A 20,941-nucleotide genomic window follows, 5' to 3' on the forward strand; every position below is an offset into this window, starting at 1 on the left:
GCCCAGCCCCCCCCCCCACCAGAGCCAGGTCAGGCAAGGGCAGATCCTCAGGGTCACACCAGGGCCTCCCCGCTGGCTTGCTGTGCGTCCTGAGATGCCAAGGGGGTATCTCCCTCGTCATGTTTCGGAAGGTGGCTTCGGACCTAAGGGGATGGCAGCGCCCACCCATGTGTGCCAGGTCACCCAGCTGGGCAGAAGCCCCTGCTCCTGGAACCAACCCTGGGGGCTTCCCACTACCATAGCCACACCCCACCCCCACCTCTCTCCAGCTGGGTGCTGCCAGGGTCTGGCTCTGCCCCCAACACCACCCTCCCCTCTCCTGGGGTGGGATCTCTGCAGGGTGTCCCCCGCTCTCAGCCCCATGAGGACACTGATGGTGGCCTAGGGGACAGGGAGAGTGAGGCAGGTTCAGACACACAGCTTGCCATGGGGAAGAAGGGTCTGGGTGCCCTGGACACGGAGAGGACTTCCGGACACCTCCACAGGTCAAGCATGGAGCAGTGACCACAAGTGAGAGACAGAGATGAGGGGGACAGCTGAGGAAGGGGCTTAAGCCCTGCCTGCTGGAGTGAAAACAGGGTCAGTGCTGCCCGCAGAGCCCTGCTGACCCCCCAGCTATTATCCCCAGCCACCATGCTTTGGGATATTGTCCAGCATGCTCACTGGCTCAGCCCAGAGGACGGCCCACTTGGGGAGGCTGCGGTGCTGGGGATGAGCACACAGGAGGCTGGGGGCTGCCCCCTCCTTCTTCACTCAGAGCAGACATCACTAATCAATCAGGGGCATTCCCTGAGCCCAAATCTGCCTGAGAATCCTGTTCAGCCTGAGATCCAGGGTGACACGACAAATTGATCAGAGCCAAGCCCAACAGATTTGTCATCACTGACAGAAGGTTCCAGTGGGCTGCGTCAGAGAGAAGCCCAGGTTCCTGGACCACAGTGGAGTCAATGTTATCACCTAGCAGCACTTGAGGGAAACGTAGGTGACGTTGCTAGGGCGACTGCCTGTGTGAACTCAAATTGAGAATGGACGGCAAGAGTCACCTAGGGGGTCTTTGGGTCATGATTATTTGCTATTCTCTTTAACAATCCCTTCCTCTGTGGTGCACCCACATGGAGCCTCTCCCAGCCCTCATCAGTGTAATATCAGGAATTCTCAGCCGGGCGCTATGGTGCAGCCTGTCATCCCAGCAGCCCGGGAGGCTGAGGCAGGAGGATGGCGAGTTCAAAGCCAGCCTCAGAAAAAGTGAGGTGCTAAGCAACTCAGTGAGACCCTGTCTCTAAATAAAATACCAAAAGCGGCTGGGGGTGTGGCTCAGTGGTTAAGCACCCCTGGGTGGTTCAATCCCTGGTACCAAAAAAAGAAAGTGTCCCTACCCCTAGTGAGTGGTTGGCACATCAGCTGGTGTGGCGGCTCCTCTAGGCAGCCCGAAGCTGCAGGATGCTGTCAGAAGTGACAGTGGCTCAGCTTCCACAGACCCCGGGAGAGAGGGAAGGAAACCCGCTGTCCCCACCTTCCTGGCTGCTGCCCTGGTCACCATGTGCAGCTGGAAGGTGGAAGTCCAGCTCCCTGGCCAGGCCCTGGTGGCTCAGTGACCTGAGGCCCAGCTGCGAGGACTCCTCTGAGCTGCCCCCTACCTGGGTGGCCGCGGGGAGGGGCACCTGGGGGAGGCCTACCTGTTGACAAGCAGGAAGTTGACCACCAGGCACAGCAGGGCGGGCACAGTGGAGGCCACGGCAAGGTAGCTCTCAAAGTAGTTCTGGAAGCACACAAGGGAGGAGGTGAGGCCACCGCAGACCAGGGCCCCTCTGGAGGCTCCTCCCACTGTCCTCAGACTCCCAGGCCATGGGGTCCCCCCATCTCCAACCTCAGACGCTCAGTCCCTCAACCAACAGCCACCGATGTCAGCACGTGAACACTTGGACGATAAGTGCCGGGTCACAGTGAAGGATCTCACGTTGTCCCTGTCCCCAGGGAGGACCCCACTCCTACCCCCTCAACCTGCCCCACGGGGGCTTTGAGCAGTGGGGACGGGACTCAGTGCAGGTCAAGAAGAAAAGCTTTGCCCTACAGCCTTTGGGCAGAATACAGAATGACCCTACCCACAGGCTTTGTCCTGACTCAGCCACGTCCTCAGTTCTGGGGACCAAGTGAGACCCCTTTCAAACTCGCCAGCCCCACTCCCGCCAGGAGACACCACCCGAGCTCTGGACTCACTCCCTTGGCAGAGCAAGTGGCCAAGGTCAAAGCCGTGTTGGGAAGTGGCTCCTACTGGCCAGGATGAGGGGAAGTGCGTTATTTTGGCATCAGCTCTGGGACATGGACAAGACGGCAAGAGCCCAGAGGAAGGGAGGCTGTGCTGGTTAGAACCTACTAGAACACATAGCTGACGATGCCGGGGAGAGACCCGCTGTGCTCGCCAATGCTCTGAGAACTGGCCCTGCGGTAGGATGGACTTTACTCTCTGCGCATGACCCCTCAGCGTCGATGTCTTTACAAACAAAACACTGGCCAGGCGAGGCGGGGCACGCCTGTAATCCCTGCAACTCTGGAGGCTGGGAGAGAGAATCACAAGCTTGAGGCCAGCCTCAGAAACTTGGTGAAGCCCTGATCCTGTCCTTACATAAAAGAGGGGCTAGAGACGTGGCTCAGTGGTTAGGTGCTCCTGGGTTCAATCCCTGGTACCCAAAAGTAAATAAAATAAAAACAAAACACTGGTGTGACTCAGTGGTAAGGTGCTGGCCCAGCATGCCGGAGGCCCGGGGTCTCCTCCCCACCACTGCTAAAAACAAAGCAAACAACCCCCCAAAACCACCACTGGAAAAGGGGGACTACTCTGGCTTTGGTCACAGTAGGTTAAACCACAAACCCCAGCTGGGGACGGGGTCCTAAGCGGAGATGAGCGCTCACAGGTAGTGAGCATTTGCGGTCTAAAGCCACAGAGGATTTGTGGGAATGACACCGTTGAGCCCGAAACCAGGAACCAGAAACTGTGTGGGAGCCCACCCGGGCCAGCTCCGGCCAGCTCACCTAATGGGGAGCCCACGGGAGGACCAAGTGCCAGGAACAACTCGTGTGGAGCATGTGCAAGTCCAAAGAGCCCTGCCAATCCTGGAGCTCACCCAGGAGCACAGGTGTGACCTTCCCTCCAGGAAGGCCATGTGTCCCCTGGGGACCGGGAAGGCTCTCCACAGCTCAGGACTCCACAGGAAGCCGTGTCAGAACTCCTCGCTCATTGTTTTCCTTTGCCGGATCAGAGGAAGGAGCGAGGAGACCTGAGGAGTCCCAGGTAGGAGGGCAGGACAGGGGTGGGGAGTGGGGTGGAGGGGTGACCCCTTGAGAAAATGAGAAAGAGTGTGGCTTTGAGGAGAGGCTCCAGAGGAGGTGGGACTGCAGTCAGACCTTGAAATTGAGGGTCAGATTCTTTAGGGGGCGAGTATGATTGTAGCCTGGAGACCAAGAAAGAAGGCTGTCGGTGGGCCCCTCCTAGTCTTAGGCAGAGACCAGTTTATGGCTTCTTTTCAGCCCGTGGTCTTTGAAATCTGCACCCTGAATAAAAGGTCGCGGTGGCTTTGCAATTAAAATGATAACCGCTGCTGGTGCGGGCCATCAACCATGAGCCTTAGAAATAGCCTGGGCCTTTGAGATGCCACCTCATTGTTCCTGCCCTGATGGGCTCAGCAGAGCCTGGACTGGCCGGGGCAGTCAGTCAATTCCACCTGACACAGTGGCTGGGCCTGCGTAAGTCAGGCGGGTGCCAGGGTGGGAGTGGTGGGGCGCAGCCCTTAGGGAGAGAAGGCTGCAGGGGGACCCAGACCCCCAGGGCCAGCCTCTTGAAGACGCACCCTTCACGCTCTGGCTGCTCCGACAGTGGCAAGTCCGTGACTGGCTCTCAGGCCCGATGCAGAATCTGTGTTTATTTTTGGAGGAGGCTCAGGTTCCCTGAATGTTTTAGGGATGGGGATTTTCCAGGTAACTGAATGTTCTGGTTTGTTGAGAGTCGAGCAGAGAACTGCATCTTTTAATGTTGGAGAGCTTAAAATACTGACAACTGAGAGATTCTAACTTTCTTTCTGCTGACTGAGCTCATTTCTCTGCTGCACAAAGAACGTGCCAGACAGTCACGTTCTACCTAGAGAGGAACTGAGGCTGGACCACCGTTTGACTGGTATGGATGGGAAGTGAGGTGGTGATCTGCTTGACACAGCGCATTCCGAGGACCTTTTTCATTAAAACAAAACAGCCAGGCGTGGTGGCACAAAGCAGTAATCCCAACAGCTCGGGAGGCTGAGGCAGGAGGATCACAAGTTCAAAGCCAGCCTCAGCAACTTATTAAGGTTTTGATTAATTCAGCAAGACCCTGTCTCTTAAAATACAAAAAAGGGCTGGGGATGTGGCTCAGAGGTTAAGCGCCCCTGTACCAAAAAAGAAACAAAACAAAACACTTCATCCTGATATAAAGATGTTGTGGGTTTTTTACTTAGTTCTCTGCTGTTTCTGCCTGTATGCAGAGTTCTAGCAAAATGAGGTGCGATGGGCACTCAGTGTGGCCCCACGCTCCCCCCCTTCTGGTGCTCACACCCCTGTGGGATGCCTCACCAAGGGGGGCTTCCAGCCAAGAATAGAAAGCAAGGCTGACAGGTTGTGTGATCAGGTGCACATCATTCTGTGTCATGGAAGACGGTGGCAGCCTTCTTGCTGGCTTCATTTCTCCTACACTGGCTTTGAGGACGTAGGTGGCTATGCTGGGGAACCCCATGTGGCAAGGCACTGCAGGTGACCCCAAGTTGCTGCGGGTGGTCTCCTGCAGGAAACTGAAGCTCTTGGGGCCACAACCACAAGGAACTGAATTCTGCCAACAACCTGGACAGGTTTGGGAGTGGCCCTTCTCCCGAGGGGCTTCGGATGAGACACAGCCATGGCTGACACCCTGATTGCAGCTCCAGGGAATTTAATCCAAAAGCCCAGCCAACCCACTCCCAGACTCCTGGCCACCTGCAGAGACCACGAGCAGGTCAGCGTGTGGTTTCACACTCAGTTTGTAGCATTTTGTCATAGGGTTCTGGAGGGCGGGGCTCGTAAGCAGGGTCTCCTGAACACTGTGGCAACTGACACTGCTGTGAAAGCAAGGACAGCTGATCATGATCCTTTCCTCAACTTCCAGTCATAGTGACAATGTCTGTGGCCCACAAAGTGAAGAAAGGCTGAGCTGGCTGACCACACCTGCCCCTCCTGCCTGCCCCTGCAAATCCTCTGCCGGAATTAGAATTTTTGCAAGTGGCTTGCACTGTTTTCAAAAAACAGGACTAGGTTTAAGTGCATGCAGATCCAGTCACCTGCTGACCCTGGGCCTCTGCACTGCCCAGTGGCTGTGGAAGGGACCAGGTAACAGTCTTGGAAGCAGGGTGGGGGGGCAGTCAACATTCCCCCTTTGGCCAGACGTTGACCAGAGGCAGTAGGGAAGGTGAATGGCTTGTCTGACCGACTGTTCTGAAATGCGGGGCTCCCAGGGCTTCTCTGGAGATGTCCACGTGCCTGGGCGGCAGCTGTTCTACTGCAAAGCCGTGACGCGCGCTCAGGGGTCCCGCAGCTCGTATCTGCTGTCTCGGTCACCGCCTCACTTCCCCGGGATCACTTGGCTTCCGAAGCCTTTCCAAGAAATACCCAACAATGGCGCCCGGCATTCCAGTCCTGAAGATGCACCGGCACTGCCTTCCCGGGCTCCCCTCGTTACCTCCTCCCGTTTATGCAGGGGGATGTGAAGGCACTGGGGCGAGGGTCCAGACCCTAATGGGAGCTGACAGTCACGCCCTCCAAAACACTCTGGAATGCCCACCTCAGGGGGATTTATGTGATGTAATGTTTTAGGAAAAACTCCTGCAAGTTTCCTCAAAGGTGGTCTTTACTTACCCCACCAGGCACCCTGCAGCCATCTCCACCTCTACCTCGTGTACCCCTGGAGCCGAGGGCGAGCCCCAGCCTTGGAGGAGTGGAGGGATGTGGAGAACCAGGGCCCCCCATGCGATGGTGCAGGCTCTGCTGTGTACCTCCTATGGACAGTGATATGGACGGAGTCCCTCGGAGTCATGCGATAGCAGTTGTACAGCCACCCAAACCCCGCAGGCCAGGTGGCCTCATCGGGATGCACGTGGAAGAACAGCACTCAGCAAGGAGGCAGGGCAGAGGCAGTGTGAGGTGAGGGCTCCTCAGGCAGGTTCCCAGCCCCAGCAGCTGGGGACCCAGCAGGAGCCCAAGGCTCCCTAGGCTGCCAGCCACGGCTGGGTGTCCACTGTCCATCCAACCAGCATCTCCTCCTTTGCTCCCTGAAGGGTGCCAGGCCCCTGGGAGGCAGCACTGTGCGGGTCCATGGATGGGGGACAGAGAGGCAGCCCTGTCGGACTGCTCTCAGTATCTGGTGCTGACCCAGAGCCGGGGCACAGCACCCACCAGGTGTGGGGAGAGGGCAGGAGGGGCCTCCAGGGGACTTCCCCCAGGGCTTTCCTGGATGGCGGCTGGAGATATTGGGGAGTGTGCCTCACAGACACAGGAGATGGGGTGCAGGGAGAAGGCTCGGGCCTCCCAACAGGAGGGGGACGGCCTGGCGGGCACAGAGGGGTGTGCTTTGCCACGCGGGGCTCCATCTGGATTCATTGGTGGGAGCCGACCTCAGGGGCTTTCCTCTCACCAGTGGGAATCCGCTGAGCTGAGACAAATTGCCCGCGTTGCCCATCCAGTCCACACACAGTGAGGGGCAGGCAGAAAAGACTGTCAGCCACGCCCCTGTCTCCAGGACGCTGAGGCAAGAGGGGTCCATCAGCCATCACTGTGAACTTCAACCCAAGGTGGGCGAGGCCCAGCTCTGAGAAACCAAGGGGAAGTTCCACTGAATGTCTGTTGGGATCCCCTGTCCGCCAAGGCCTCCCCAGGTTATCTGCACCCTGCAGTGACCTGGGGCTGGGAGAGGCTCCACACTCAGCCTCAGGCAGCCAGAGCATCATTCCCGGCCCCTGTAGGGGGACCTGAGTAGGGAAACAAAATCCTGCAGAACATTCAGGAAGGCAGCTTGCTCCAGGCCTGCAGAGACCCCTCCAGGGGCCTGTGAGGGAGCAGGGAGCTGGAACGGCCCCTGGCCAGCAGCGGGTGCACTTCAGGGGCACACACCTGGAGAGTGCTGTGGGTTGGCGTCTGATGCGGGAGGGCAGGGGCCGGGGAGGACATCAGCAGTGCCACTCTACCAATGCAAGAACCACTCGCCCTGTCCCGAGGCTGCCTGCTTCATGGTTGCACAAGCCCAGACTCCATCACAGGGACCGCAGTGTGTCACCTGTTTGCCCTAGTGGCCTAGTCAGGCATCCTGCCTCTCCAGCAATAAGCAGGGGCCAGCCCCAGGGACCCGAGGTCCATCAGGGCAAGTCACACTGAGCTCGGTGTGGGTGGCATCTATCCTTTGCCCCAGCCAGGATGGCCTGCCTGAGCCAGGGCCTGATGCCTCTCCCCTCTGCCTGGACAGGGTGAGGCGAAGTGTGAGCCATCTCCTCCCGAACCTGCTTCCCATCCCCCAGGGCATTTCCACAGGCCTGTGGATCTGACAGAGTTAAAGATAAACATTTCAACAAAGCAGGGAAAAGGCCCCGCTCCGCCTCTATCAGCTACTAGGAATGGAGGACACGGTCAGTGCTCAGCAGACACCGCATTAGAGAGGATGGTATGGCTGGGGACGTGACTCAGTGGTAGGGCACTTGCCTGGCACCCATGACATTTAGATTCTACTCCCAGCACTGGAAAAAAAAGAGTTGGGGGGGGGCGGAGAGGACAGTGTGTTTGGGCCACCCTGGGCACAAGTCCCCACTTCCCTCCCGACTGTGCAAGACCCTGCAGATGCCCCCGGGGTGGGGTTGGGGCTCAAAACCCAGACTGCAGACAGACCGTGGCTGGGATGCCAGGTGTCTGCAGCCCTTCGACTGGCAAGTGGGGACGAGCCACTGCTGGCCAGGACACGGGGCACCCAGCTCACATGCGATGGTGATAAGCAAGTCACTGTCATCTGCTGCGCTCTGGCCCAGTGAGGGAACACCAGGAGAGCCAGAGACGCTCTTCAAATGCAATTTAGAAACCCGGCCGAGCCAGCGTCCAGATGTGCAGCCCGTTTTCCGACAGGGAGCACTTCCTGGGCTCCGAGCTAAGCAGCTCTGCTGGGAGAATCTGACTCCAGGCTCAGAGTCCAGATTAAGAGGTTTCTTGGGGCGGGGGGCCCCCAAAATGAGCCCGTTCATGTCTGGCAAGCCCTGGTTAAGCCTCCCCTCCCCGGAATGCCATCCAGGCACTTTGAAATCAGTGTGGCAATTAGTCACGAGCTGCAGTGGACAGACCTGGGGCCAGGCCGCTTTGTGCAGCCCCCACAGCCGCCCAGGGCAGCAGGGGCAGCTGGGCTCCTGCAGGCGAGAAAAAGCGATTCCAGCCCGGGGTGGTGGCTCAAGGCAGCCGAGCGTTACCTGGATCACAGGAGCATGAAATTAGCAGCAGCGCGCAGGCTGGCGAGAATAGCCTGCGTCGCCGAGTTGCCACCTTCGGACAGCTGAATCCTGCAGCCTGCAACGTGCAGGGGAGGCGCCCTCGCCCAGGGCACCGCAGGAACCACCCTGGGGAGGCTGAAAGGTGAGCTCCTTACAGGAGAGGTGCTGGGTCCTTTGGGTGGGCTCCAAGGCCCTGTGTTTGGGGCATCCATCCGGGAAAGGAGGGGCATGCAGCTGAGGGTGTGGGAGAGGCAGGGAGGGAGGGAGGGAGGGGCAGCCCCTGCTCCAGGGGCCACAAGGAGCCCAGGTCCAGGGAGGCTGCATAGAGCGGCCAGAGCCCTGAGGGCAGAACAAAACTGGGGACAGAATCACAGGGAAGCCTGGAAAGACTCCGGCAGTGCAGACTGAGTCAAGGCTGCCACCCTGAGGACGGGAGCCCCCATTAGACATCTGCACAACATCAGCCCGTCCCTTGGTCTCTCAGGGCATCTCCAGGCCTGAGCTTACTGGGGTCACTGAAATCTTTTCTCGCCAGGTGCAATGGCACATGCGTATAATTCCAGAGGCTTGGGAGGCTGAGGCGGAAGGACTGCAAGTTCGAGGTCAGGCTCAGTGACTGAGTGAGGCCCTAGACAACTTAGCAAGGCCCTGTCTCAAAAAGTAAAAAGGGCTGGGGACATGGCTCGGTGGTTAAGTGCCCTGGGTTCAATCTTTAATGGATATATTTACAATATCTTGTCCTCGTAGAGCTCAGAGGCGCTCCCCATCCTTTAGAACCCCTGCCAGAAGACCAGCCAGGTTCCTGAGGCCTCTGGAAGGAGCTCCCTGCTTCCCTGTGGGTGTATGTGTTCTGAGGGCACCTTCTCTTCTCTGTGAGGTCCTCTCTCCAGCCTCGGGAGATAGAGACCGCTGACAGCACCGGCTCTCACCTCTCACCTGCACTCTCCCTCACTGCTGCGTGCTCCTCCCTGTCCGCCAGGAGGCGCTCTCGAGGCCTCCCTTTGGTCAAAAAGAAAGGCAGCTGGACTCTGCTGCCCCGGGCCTCCAGCCCACCCACTCATGCTGGTCTCCTTCCTCTCGCTCTGATACCGCCTACCGCTCACCCATGCTGGGATGTGCTCCCCACATCTGGGTCCACCCAGAACCTCGGGGTGCGACCTGATTTGGAAACAAGGTCTTTGCAGATATGGTGGAGGTGAGGTCATCACGGAGGAGGTGAGCCCTATGTCCAGTGTTGGTGGAAGGGGGGGCACACAGACGACTGAGGGGGGGAAGGACGCAGAGGCTAGCGTGAGGCTGCCACAGGAGCCCGAGGCTAGAAGCAGCAGGGCCTGTCCAGCCTCCCGGGTTGTGCCACTTCGCGGTGGCAGCCCCAGGAAGTCCTAGGGCTTCCCCGCAGCATCCACTCCCAGGTGGAGTGACAGGGCCCAGGGAGGCCGGAGAGGAGGTTAAGGGGGGATCTTGGGTGGCAGGTTGAAGAGGAATTTTAGTGTCCAAAGGTAGCAGGAGCATTGGAAGGTTCCAGCATGTCTAACAGGTACAATCAGTGCTGAGCACAAGGGAGTCACCTGGTGGAATGACAGGAAGGACGGGGCAGGAGAAGTTGTCACAGGGCTGCTCAGTTCTCCATTGGTTCATTCTCTCAGTGAATGAGCCGAGTGTGCTCAAGCCACCACGGGGGTGAGCCTGACACGGCACAGGGAGAGAAGGTGTCGAGGGGACCGAGGCTGGGCCTGGACAGGACTGCCCAGAGTTCCCAGTGGTCAAGGGAATTTGGATTGGGGATTTTATTCTAAGTGGGAAGCTGCCGCAGGATTCTAACTTGGTCCCCACAGCGTTCGCTGAGGCCCTCCCGGCTCTGCTGTCCCCAGCACTCTTTACATATCCAATGGTTCCATGCTCCCCTTCCAGGGAAGACTCATGTTCCAGATGAAAAAAACCAAAGCTCAGAGAGGTCAGGCAACTCGCCCAAAGCTACACAGCTCAAACCCAGCCCTCTGTCCCCTGGGCTGTCAGGTGACGTGCAAGGCCTCTCCATTTATGTCTTCAGCTCATTTCTACAGTGCCACAGAGAACTGATGGGAGGTTCCACCAGGGAGGCAGTATGGTCAGAGAGGCTGAGGCTGAGGCTGGCCTTGGAGGGAGAGAGGGATTTGAGACTTTTTTGAGGTTCAAGCGACAGGACATTTTGATGGACTGAATGTGGGGATAGAGGGACCAAGGGAATAAGGGATAACCCCAAAGATCCAGGCTTGATGGACGTGGGCAGGGTGTGCTGTGGCCTGGACAGGGAGGTGAAGTTCATGCTGGGCACGACCCCAGACCCACACCACGCCCCCATCCCTCTCCTTCGCCTCCAGCCCAGCACCCACCCAGGACAGGCCCTCACCAGCGCCTGGATGAATTCACCCTCCTGCACACACCGGCTGAGCTCACTGGATATTCTACGCACTGAGATCAGGCTTAGTTCCTGCCTTGTGGAACCTCAGACCCAGTCCAGGGAACCGTTGGCAAAGGCATGAAGAGAATTAATGGAAGATAGGTCAGTAGCATCTCTGCAAATGACCAAGGTTCACCAGCGTGGGGGCGATCCATAAAGGAGTAACCAGTCCAGAGGTGGGCAAAGGCCTGTCCCTGGGCCGAATCTGGTCACCACCTTTTTTGTAAATACTGGGACTCGGTCACCATGGTTGGGCCACGTACTGTCAAGGGATGAACTGAGCAGCTGCCAGAGTGTGGCCCCCAAATCCTAGAACATTTGCCCTCTGCCCCCGGTAGACCAGAGCTGCTGGTCCCAGTCTAGTCTAAACTAGAGGGGAGACTGCAGGCCCTGGTCACCAGCGAGTTTGAAAGGTCGGCAGAAAAAAATGCCAGCTCTCCAGAGTCCCAGGGCCATCCCACCACGCAGGGGAGGAGGGAAACAGTAGCATTTCCATCAACCCTGCACCCCCTCTGCTGTCAAAGCCACCCCAACAAGGGACGAGTGGCTTCTCTGATTTTCATGCTCCTGTTCCCTCTGTGCCCTCAGAGGGGCAGAGGAAGGGCTCAGAGATAGACAGAGGGAAGGGCCAGAGACACCAGGACCCTGGGAAGTCCACAGGGTGACCCTGAGCTCCTGCACGATGCCTGACTCGAGGCTCCCTGACTGCTGACACCCGATGGCCCGTCCTTCCTCTTATGTAGCCTGATCTCCGGCACATGACCGGGGAAAGAAGGAAGCAGGCCATCTAGGACACTCCCCACCTACGGCCCACGCAGCCCACATCAGTCTCCGCCTGCCACGTGGTGGTGGTCAGGAAGTGGTCTGGGTGCTCCAGCTGTCCTCCACAGGAGGACACCCAGGAGGAGCACCAGGAGGAGGCCCTGGGCTGGCTTCAGCAGGCACTTCCTCCTCCTCCTGCCCACGGTTTCCACTATAGACAGACAATTTCTGTCTGTCTCATGGGCCCAAACCACAGGCTGCCACAGGCCTCAGACACATGTGCCTCCACACACACACATGCAGAGGACTGGCAGGAGTCCAGCAGAGCCCCTGGGCACCCACCGTCCCCGCAGACCCTTCGCAGACCGTGGCTGCCCTCAGTGAAGAGGCCGCGGCTTCTCCTAGAGACCCTCCTCTGGGTCCTGCTCTCCGGATGCTTGTGATGATCAATCACCTTAAGAAGACCCTGGAGCTCAGGGCCCAGGCCCGCTCCTAATGTGTGCAGGAAATCGCCTCTGGATTCTAGGGAGGTGTGCGGGAAGAAAGAAAATCGAAGGCACAGACCGAGCGATCGATGGCCCTGAGGGTCTGGGAACGGGGTGCAGGAGGGGAGGGGGCGAGATCAGGAGGGGGGAAAATAAAGAGAATCAGGGCCGGTGAGGCCCCGAGAGCCAGGACCCACAGGCTGAGGCCAGGCCGGATCCCTGCCTCTGCAGGACGTGGCGAGGGCTAAAAACAAAGACAAGGCTGTCCCAGGTGTTTTACTGGGACTGTCACATTGGCTGGACTGCAGTTAGAGTCCGAGAGTGGACAGGGGAATGAAAAATGACTCGCTTTTCGATCTAATTTAAAAAAAAATGGTCTAGAGCAGCCCCTGACTGGGCGGCTGGTGGGGAGGGGGTGCTGCCCTCTGCACGTGGCTCACCCATACCTTGTGGCAGGAGCCTGGAACCCCCACTCCACTTCTCCAACTGTCCCCACCATCTCCTGCCATCTCCTTGACGGGGCTCAGGCAAAACCCCGCCTTACTGCATTTTGATGGGGGAGGGGATATTTCACCCAGCACCAATCTTTGGAATTCAGCTCTTAAAAAATAGATGGCCAGCCAGGCCTAGTGCTGCCCACCAGGAATCCCAGCCACTCAGGGGGCTGAGAAGGGAAGATCACAAGCTCCAGTCCAGCCTGGGTAAGTTAGGGAGGCCCTGTCTCAAAATAAAATAAAAAGAGCTGGGGACATAGCTCTGGGGTAAAGCACCTCTGGGTTCAATCCCCAGAACCGCAAAAAAAAAAAAAAAAGGGGGGGCGTCACTGAGACCCGCCTTGCTGGGGTAACAAGAGGAAATCTGTGCCGCCCCACTGCCGGCACAGTGGGCTCCCAAAATGGAGGCTGCGGCAGCTTGCCCCACGCCCGCTTTCCATGCCAACTCTTCCTCGGTTATGCCCTAAGTTTTTGGCCCTGGGCCAACAGGGCTTCGCTGGGTTTATTTGTGGGTCTCATTCCAGAGAAAGAGAGGAGAGACGGGCATGCAGCAGGCTGTCTAAACCATGCCCAAACTGCTGCAGGCAGAAGATGGGAGCCTGGCACGGGAGGTGACCTTGAAAGTGACATCACTGGAGTGGGGGTTTCTGTTCAAACAATCCTACGGGGTCAAACTCCCCAGCAAGTGCTATCTATTCCAGCAAAATATTTAAAGTATCTCCACCCTAAAAAAATCCCAACCATGGAGACCCTCAGCTGATGGAGCTGCAGGTGGCAGGCAGAGACGGATTTGTCCAACTCCCCCGTCCCTTTCCCACAAACTGGCCCTCAAGATGCCAGGCAGACCGGCCGCCTCTTGCAGGGAATTGGGAAGAGGAGGGGCAGCACGGGGGAGGCGGTGGCAGGAATGAGGAATGAGGAAAAGAAAAATAGCCCAGAAAACGCAGAGACACCCCAGCACGCCTGTTCCCAGCACCGGCCCATGAATCGAGGGGTGACAGGTCTCTCATCTCCGATGCCAAGAGCCAGGAGCTCCGGGCAGCCACAGGTACTACATCCGCACCTGCCAGCACTTGGAAACGGGCAATAAAGCTTTGAGTGGGGCTGGAATGCTAAGTGCCTGCAGCTGGGAAGGGACGGCCTGGGAGGGCCTCTCCGCCAAGAGCCAGCACCGTTCCCAGAGACCCTGCACTTGCTCTCCCTCCCTCAGCAGCCTGCACCCGGGGGTGGGGACCTGCTGGAAGAAGCCCAGTGGGCAGCAGCATCTACTGAGGCCAGTGGACGGCTGGGACGCAGGAGCCCCTAGTGAATAAGAGAGGACCATAAAGCATCCGGCTAAGGCAGAGCCCATTGGGACACACCAGGGCCACAGGCAGCTCGGAAGAGCTGCTCCAGGCCCCCGGGGATTTGCACTGATCATGTTTGTACAGCACCTGGGATAGTGGACCAGGCCTGTCCCAACACCCAGGAATGGGCTTACCCACACCCACCCAGGATATGGTTCTTTTTTAAAAAAAAATACAGGGATTGAACCCAGGGGTACTTAACCTCTGAGCCACATCCCCAGCCCTTTTTTGTATTTTATTTAGAGGCAGGGTCTCACTGAGTTGCTTAGGGCCTCACTGAGTTGTTGAGGCTGGCTTTGAACCTGTGATCCTCCTGCCTCAGACTCCCCAAGCCACTAAGATTACAGGCGTGTGCCACCACACCCAACAACATGGTGCTTTTATACACCAGGAAAACAAGGTGTCACAGAGGCTGACTCAGACCCAGAGCCAACAACTAGCCAGGGCTTCTCAAAAGCCACTGCACCTGCCAGTCACCTTCACAGGAGCTACAGGTGGCAAGTCTTGGTTCTTGGAACCCAGTTGATCCTGACTCTGGGTCTCGGTGGGGCTGGAGGCTGCACTACCCACAAGCCCCCAGGGCTGCTGGTCTCAGGACCACCCACTCCCTGGCAGGGGCTCTTCAGCTGCACAAACAGGCTCAGGCCCCAGGTGAATTCTTAGGTTCACAGAAGAGGCCCCCAGGAAGTCAAAGCTATTGGGGGGTGGCAATCAGACAGGAGAGTAAACTAGAAAATACCAAAGTCTGCACCACGGCTGAGACTCACTCCAGCAGGACTCCTGGGCTGGGCTTGATGGGTATTTTGCAAAATGCTCCCTGGTGATCCAGGTGTGTAGCAGCTGGGCTCAGGCCTTGAAAGGCGGAAAGAGATGCCCTTCCCATGTGTCCCGTTCATGCCCACACTGAGGAAGGTTCCAGGGGTTAGGTCAAGGATAAGAAGGTGCCTTCAGAGAAGGAGCAGTGAGCTACCTCCTGTGCCAGCTAAGGGGTAGGGCTGGCCCTGTGGCTGGCTCTGCTGGTGTTCCCTCCTGTCCCTGAGGGATGCCCTGGAGGAGAGGCACAGGGCTCTGACAACACCCCACCCCATGCCTTCAGGGCCCGCTTCGCTTCTCCACCCACGTGTGTTTGAGCGAGCATCCTCTACCCTTGAAGTCCCACTTAGTCATCTTCCATCCACTGACCCCTCTCTCTGTTCCTGGCAATAAATACACCTGTCCTTGTCAGAGTCGAGTCCCGGCTCTCTCCCTATTGCAAGAGTCTTAAACAAAGTTGGCTTTGCTGTTTTAGCAAGTGTCAGTCATTTTTTTTCTTTAACACTCCTCCCCTGCCGGTCTCTCCCCCCAGAAAACCCACAGGCACAATGTGCAGCCCTGCGTTGGGAGGGAGGAGCTTAGTGCCACTGTCAATCAAACAATTCAGATTTCTCACCTTGAGCCCCCAGGCCTGGGTAGTGGTCTGAGCCACAGGGCCCCTGCCGCAAACCCTGTACAGCCAGACCTGATGCCCCGTGGCTCCTCACATCCATGAACTTCCTCTTGGTCTGCCTTGGCCCAGCCGTTTCTTCCATCTGCAGTCTCCTCCCCCATTCTTCAAATCCACCCTGATCACAGAGATCTCTACCTTGTGCCCCAGACTCCTTGTCCCCAAGGGTTCCTATCTCCTGTGCTGTGGTGTAGACATAGCCCTCCTTGCCTTTATGCACACTACATTGGCCAGAACTAGTCACGTGACCATGCCTGCTGCAATGGAAACTGGGAAATGTAGTTTTTTTGATGCTGTGCTAGACCAAGGGCCTCAAGCACACTAGGCATGTGCTTTACACTGATCTGCACCCCGCCCACCCTGAAATGCAGTGTCCCCCAAGGCCATGGTGTTGAAATGTAATCCCCAGTGTGAGGCATCAAGAGGGTGGAAACTTAATATGATATTTAGAGGGGAGACCTCTGGGAGATGAGCAGAGCAAGATAAGCATTAGGTGGATCCCATCACCATTTCTTGGGGTTTTTTAAAAAAGAGACGCGACTCACATGCACTCAAGCTCCCTGTCGCTTGCTGTGTGGTGCTGTGCCCCACCTCTGCCAAGAAAAGCCACAGGAGAGGCAGCCTCTCTACTCTGGACCTCCAGAGACACCAGCCCAAATAAACCTCCTTTCTTCATAACCCACCCAGTCTGTGGTACTGTGTTATTGGCACAGAAAATGGGCTATGAGACTCTGTCTTTGCTAACTACCAACCTCCCACTTTAGTGGACACATGGTTTTCTGGGATAAACCTACATTTGAAGATATTTCACAGCTGGGAGTGTAGCTCAGTGGTAGAACCTGTGCTTAGCATGAGCCAAGACCCGAAGTTCAATTCCCAGCACCAGAAAGACCAAACAAAATTAAAACTACATTTCCCAGCCTCCACTGCAATTAGTGTGATCATGTGACTGAGTTCAGACCAATGCAGTGTAAACAGAAGCAATGTAATTATTTTCAGGAAGTGTTTTTACTAGCAGCATGCATTTCTTTCTTTCATCTTTGGTTTTCCTATTGATGTCATGACTGGAGCTCCATCAGCCATCTTGGACCATGGAGTAACCTTGGACATGAGTGCTACACATGGTCAAACAACTGGGTTCCTGACACCACAGAACATCACACAAGCCTTAGGCCGCACCCCAACCCCTGACTTCAATATGAGAGAAAAATGACCTTCCATCTTGTTTGATCCACTTCTCTTTGGCGAGACTCTATATCTTACAGCTGAACCTAATGCTATTCAATGCACACCTTCAGACTCCCAGAGCCACGGGCTTTGGATTGCTGGGTTACCAGCCTGCACTGGACAGAAGCATCACTGCCCCCTCCTCGCAAGCTAAATAGGAAGCAAACTGAACCCTGGAGCTGGGTCTTATCCACCTCCATCTTCCCGGCCACACGAAGCCTGACGCGCCTCGCAAACCAGGTCAGCGCTGAGTGGAGCTCTGTCCACGCGGCTCCCACCCCCTCCTCTGCTCACCAGCCCGTGGCAGGCCTCTGCAGGCCTCCCTGGCACGGCACGGCGCCCCGGGCACAGCGCCCTTACCATGATGTCGGTGTCCTCGGGGCTGTTCCCTGTGGCTGGGCTGGAGCAGTTGCGCAACTTGAAGGCCCAGTACTCCTTGGCAGTGACAAAGAAGTTCCATGGCAGCAGACTGCCGATGCCCAGGCAGAAGAAGATAACGTAGGCGCCGTTAAAGCGGTCCTGGGGCCTCGGCAGCCCGGGGCCTGGGCAGTCCAATCCGGGCAGCGCCTCTGGGTCAGCTCCGAGCGAGCCGCTCACGGGTGTGTAGGTGGAGTTGGAGCTGTGCAACACGGCGTCCTCCGAGCCAAGGGCCACTGTCAGGCAGGGAAAGGCACAGGGTAAGTGAGTGGACGCTGAGGCTGGGCACAGGTGGGCTTGCCTTCCTACAAACCAATTACATCCCCCGCCAGGGCTCTCAGGCCGCCAGAGCTCGGTGGGAGAGCTTCATGTTAAAGGACCAGGAAGAAGAAAGTCAGACTAGGAGGAGGACAGGATGTCAGAACTCTAAATGACCTCACAGGTCACCCTGACCACACAAGAGGATACCGGCAATAGGCAGGGCCAAACACTGTGAGTGGGGCCCGTGACAAGAATGCTGGACAGGCAACCTGGGGTCATGGCAGCATCAAAATAGGAATCGGAATCGGGGCCCTGGATGGACAAAGAATGTTCTCTAAACTCTTCAACTTTATGCCCAAACAGTAAGGAGCAGGAGAGCATGTGGGATATGCTATTTGTGTAGAAAGGTGTGTGTAAAAAAATGCACACCTATGCATTTGTGCATGCGCAGGATGTCGCTGGAAGGACGCCAATGAAATCCCTGACAGTGGCTGTCTCTGAGGGAGACAGACAGGAAGGAGGGCTTCACTGTTAATTTTTTTTGTTTCTTCTGAATTTTAAACTATGTGGCTTCTTTAACTGTTTAAAAATATAGATAAAAATAAAGTCATCTGAGCCAGGTGTGGTGGCTCACGCCTGTAATCCCAGTGGCTCTGGAGGCTGAGGCAGAAGGAACGTGAGTTCAAAGCCAGCCTCGGCAACTTAGTGAGTCCCTAAGCCACTTGGAGGGACCCTGTCTCTAAATAAAATATATAAAAGGGCTGGGGAGGTGGCTCAGTGGTCAGGTGCCCTTGGGTTCAATCCCTGGTACAAAATAAATTAGTTAATAAAGTTATCTGAATTAAATAATATATATATTTTTAAAATCCATGCTGATCCAGAGACTTGTGTAACCCGATAGCCCACTCCTCATTTCATTTGTGGGGACAGAGGCCCAAAGCCCAGGTCACAGACTAGGTAAATGGCTGGGCAGAGGTTTCCAGCTCGTGCCTGGGGTCCCAGCTCTGTCAACATATCCCGCCAGGAGACGGCCACTCCCAAGCTGTGGTAGCACCAAAGGCAATGAAGGTTCTGGGCTGCTGACAACCGCTGCCCGCAAGGCCTTGGGCACGTTGCCAGCCTCTGAGCCTTGACTGCCCCATGTGCAAAGCCAGGGAAGCCTTTTTTACAATGGCCATGAACTTGGACTGGCTGGCAACGGCCGGCGTGGGGAAGCAGCTACTGAACAGACGGCTGATCGTCCCTGGCATCCTGGGCTTGTCACCTGTCTGGCTGGCTGCAAGGTGGCATCCCACTTCCCTGCTCTAGCTGGCACCGAGGATGTGGTAGCAGCTTGAAAAATGGGAAATACATAACGCTGAGAATGGGACACTCAGTCTGGGGTCCCTCCCGCAGTAGCATCCTCTCCACCCTATAAACGAATAAATACATGTGACGCGGCTGGCAGAGGAAGCCGGCCTGACCCGGGAGCATCCACGAAGCGTGGCACCTTGCTGCCCTGGCCGGATGGAAGCACCCCCAACACGGACTGGGAGCCTTGTCTGTATCCTGGGATAACCTCATGGCAGCCTAAGGAATGAGGCAGGGCCGACATTTTTTCTCCTTCTACAGATGGAAAAATGGAAGCCTTGAAGGCTCTTGCTTTTTCCTACTTTCAACAGAAAAAATTCCCAAGAGCTAAAATGAAGTCCTGTAACCACACATGCCAAGGTTCCGCCTAGCACTTGAGCTTGACAATAGCCGGACATGTTAGGTCCTACTCATTTCACAGATGAGGGGTCTGAGGCTCAGAAAGTTTCAGTAACTTGCCCAAGGTCACATAGCTACCAGATGGCAATAGTGAAGTCACATGCCAAACAGCCTGGAGCCCATGCCAGACTCCTGGGCTTCCCTGGGAGGGGATGTGAACCTGTGTCTGCTGGTTCCAAGTCCAAAGCCCCTTCCTGAAGGCCTTGCAGCCATGAAGCTGGGAGCAGAGGCAAAGGGAGTGAACAGCGTGGACACAGCATCAGTATCTGCTGAATGATGGGGCTGGGTGCAACCAGGACAGCGCCCCCTACTGGGCAGAATGTACCTTGGCGCAGGGTCGCTGAAAGCTGCCCAAAGTAGGCCCAGGACATCCAGTCAGCAAGTCTATTTGAATCTCCCTTGGTTGAGCAAGCCCCTCCCAGCCAGGGTGTGCGTGTATGCACACATATGCTCACACTATCACACACTTGAAATTACTGCTAAAGAATGTGCAAAGTGGGCTGGGATGTGATAGAGCACTTGCCTAACATGGGCAAGGCCTGGGGTTCAATCCCCAGCAATGAAAAAAAAAAGTGATTCTAATCCATAGAAGTCAACCAGATATTCTATCCAGAGGGGCAGGAACAGGGCCAAAGGCTAGGTCACTCAGGCCCTTCCCAGCTCATCATCTGTTTGTCCAGGGCCATTCAGCCTTGACAGGGCCTCTGAAGGAGCCAGGAATTTTCCCTAATTTTCCCGGGTCCTGGGCCAGAGCACTGGAGTGCGCAGACTCTTATTACCCTTTGTGAAAGCTAGCGGCTGCCCTCTGAATTTAAAAAGAAAGAAGGCAAAGAAATGACCAAGCTTCCCCGAGTCAGGCACCGGCCCTGCTCCTCCCTGGGAGAGTCTGGGTGAGGGGTAGCCCGGCACCAAGCAGCAGCAACATGGGGGTGTGGGTGTCCTGCAGTATCAGCTAGGTTCCCGCCCTGGCTAAGTCAGTCTTGCCAGCGGGACTCGATTTCCTCGCTGGGGAACAGGTCAGGGGGCTGGGCAGCTAGTTGGGAAGCACAGCCCTGCGGCCCTGGGCACCCAGCCCCAGGCAGGCCCCCAGTTTGGAGCCACAGAGCCAGACACCTCTGGACCCTTGGGGTTGCCTGGCCCACACCCCGGCCCCGCACCCGGGCGGTGAGGCACAGGCACAGGGCGGAGGAGAGCGAGTCTGGGAGCAGAAGGTGGAAAGCCCGAGAGGAGAGCGGGGCGCGGAGCCCGGGAGCGAGGCGGGCGCGGGAGGTGAAGGCGAGAGAGCGCGAGCCCGGGGCGATCGGGGGCCAGAGGGCTCGTCCCAGGCCAGGCCCAGTCGCCGCCCGGCCTCGGCCCGCACTTACTGTCGCCGCCGCCGCCGCCGCCGCCTCCCGGCTGCACGGCCACCGAGACTCGGGCTCCGCGGGCCGCAGGCCGGGCTCCTCCTTCCGCCCCGCCCGCCCGCCGGCGCCGGCGCTTCCCGGTTCGCTGACTCGCTCTTCGGCTTTAGTCCCCTCCCAGCGCTCCGTGCGCACCGCCCTCCTCCCCGGCGCCGGGCGGGGGCCAGCGCGCGCCCATTTCGCAGGTGCAGAAAGTGAGGCGTCCAGAAGCCAAGCACTGGTCACGCCCGCGGAGCCGGCCCACCGTCTCAGCCCTGCGCCTCGAGGACCCGGAAGGGCTCACCTCGCCCCCAGACTCCAGCAAAGAACCCCATCCTTCCCTGATCCCCCCACCTTTGGGCAGGCCCCATCCCCAGGCTGAACT

General features: G+C 57.4%; 1 protein-coding gene across 1 annotated transcript in view; it reads right to left on the reverse strand.

Annotated features, from left to right (window-relative positions):
• Window positions 1–20,685, reverse strand: part of Slc29a3 (solute carrier family 29 member 3) — a 34,302-nt gene extending 13,617 nt beyond the window's left edge. Inside the window, exons 1-3 of the mRNA XM_015500525.2 lie at window positions 20,542–20,685; window positions 17,111–17,403; window positions 1,677–1,759 (exon numbers count right to left, since the gene is read on the reverse strand). Of these exons, the coding sequence (XP_015356011.1) occupies window positions 1,677–1,759; window positions 17,111–17,403; window position 20,542 (377 nt within the window). The 5' untranslated portion in view covers window positions 20,543–20,685. The remainder of the gene's footprint in view (window positions 1–1,676; window positions 1,760–17,110; window positions 17,404–20,541) is intronic.
• Window positions 20,686–20,941: the final 256 nt, after the last annotated feature.

Source organism: Marmota marmota, unplaced genomic scaffold (assembly GCF_001458135.2).
Source record: "Marmota marmota marmota unplaced genomic scaffold, marMar, whole genome shotgun sequence".
Classification (NCBI taxonomy): domain Eukaryota; kingdom Metazoa; phylum Chordata; class Mammalia; order Rodentia; family Sciuridae; genus Marmota; species Marmota marmota.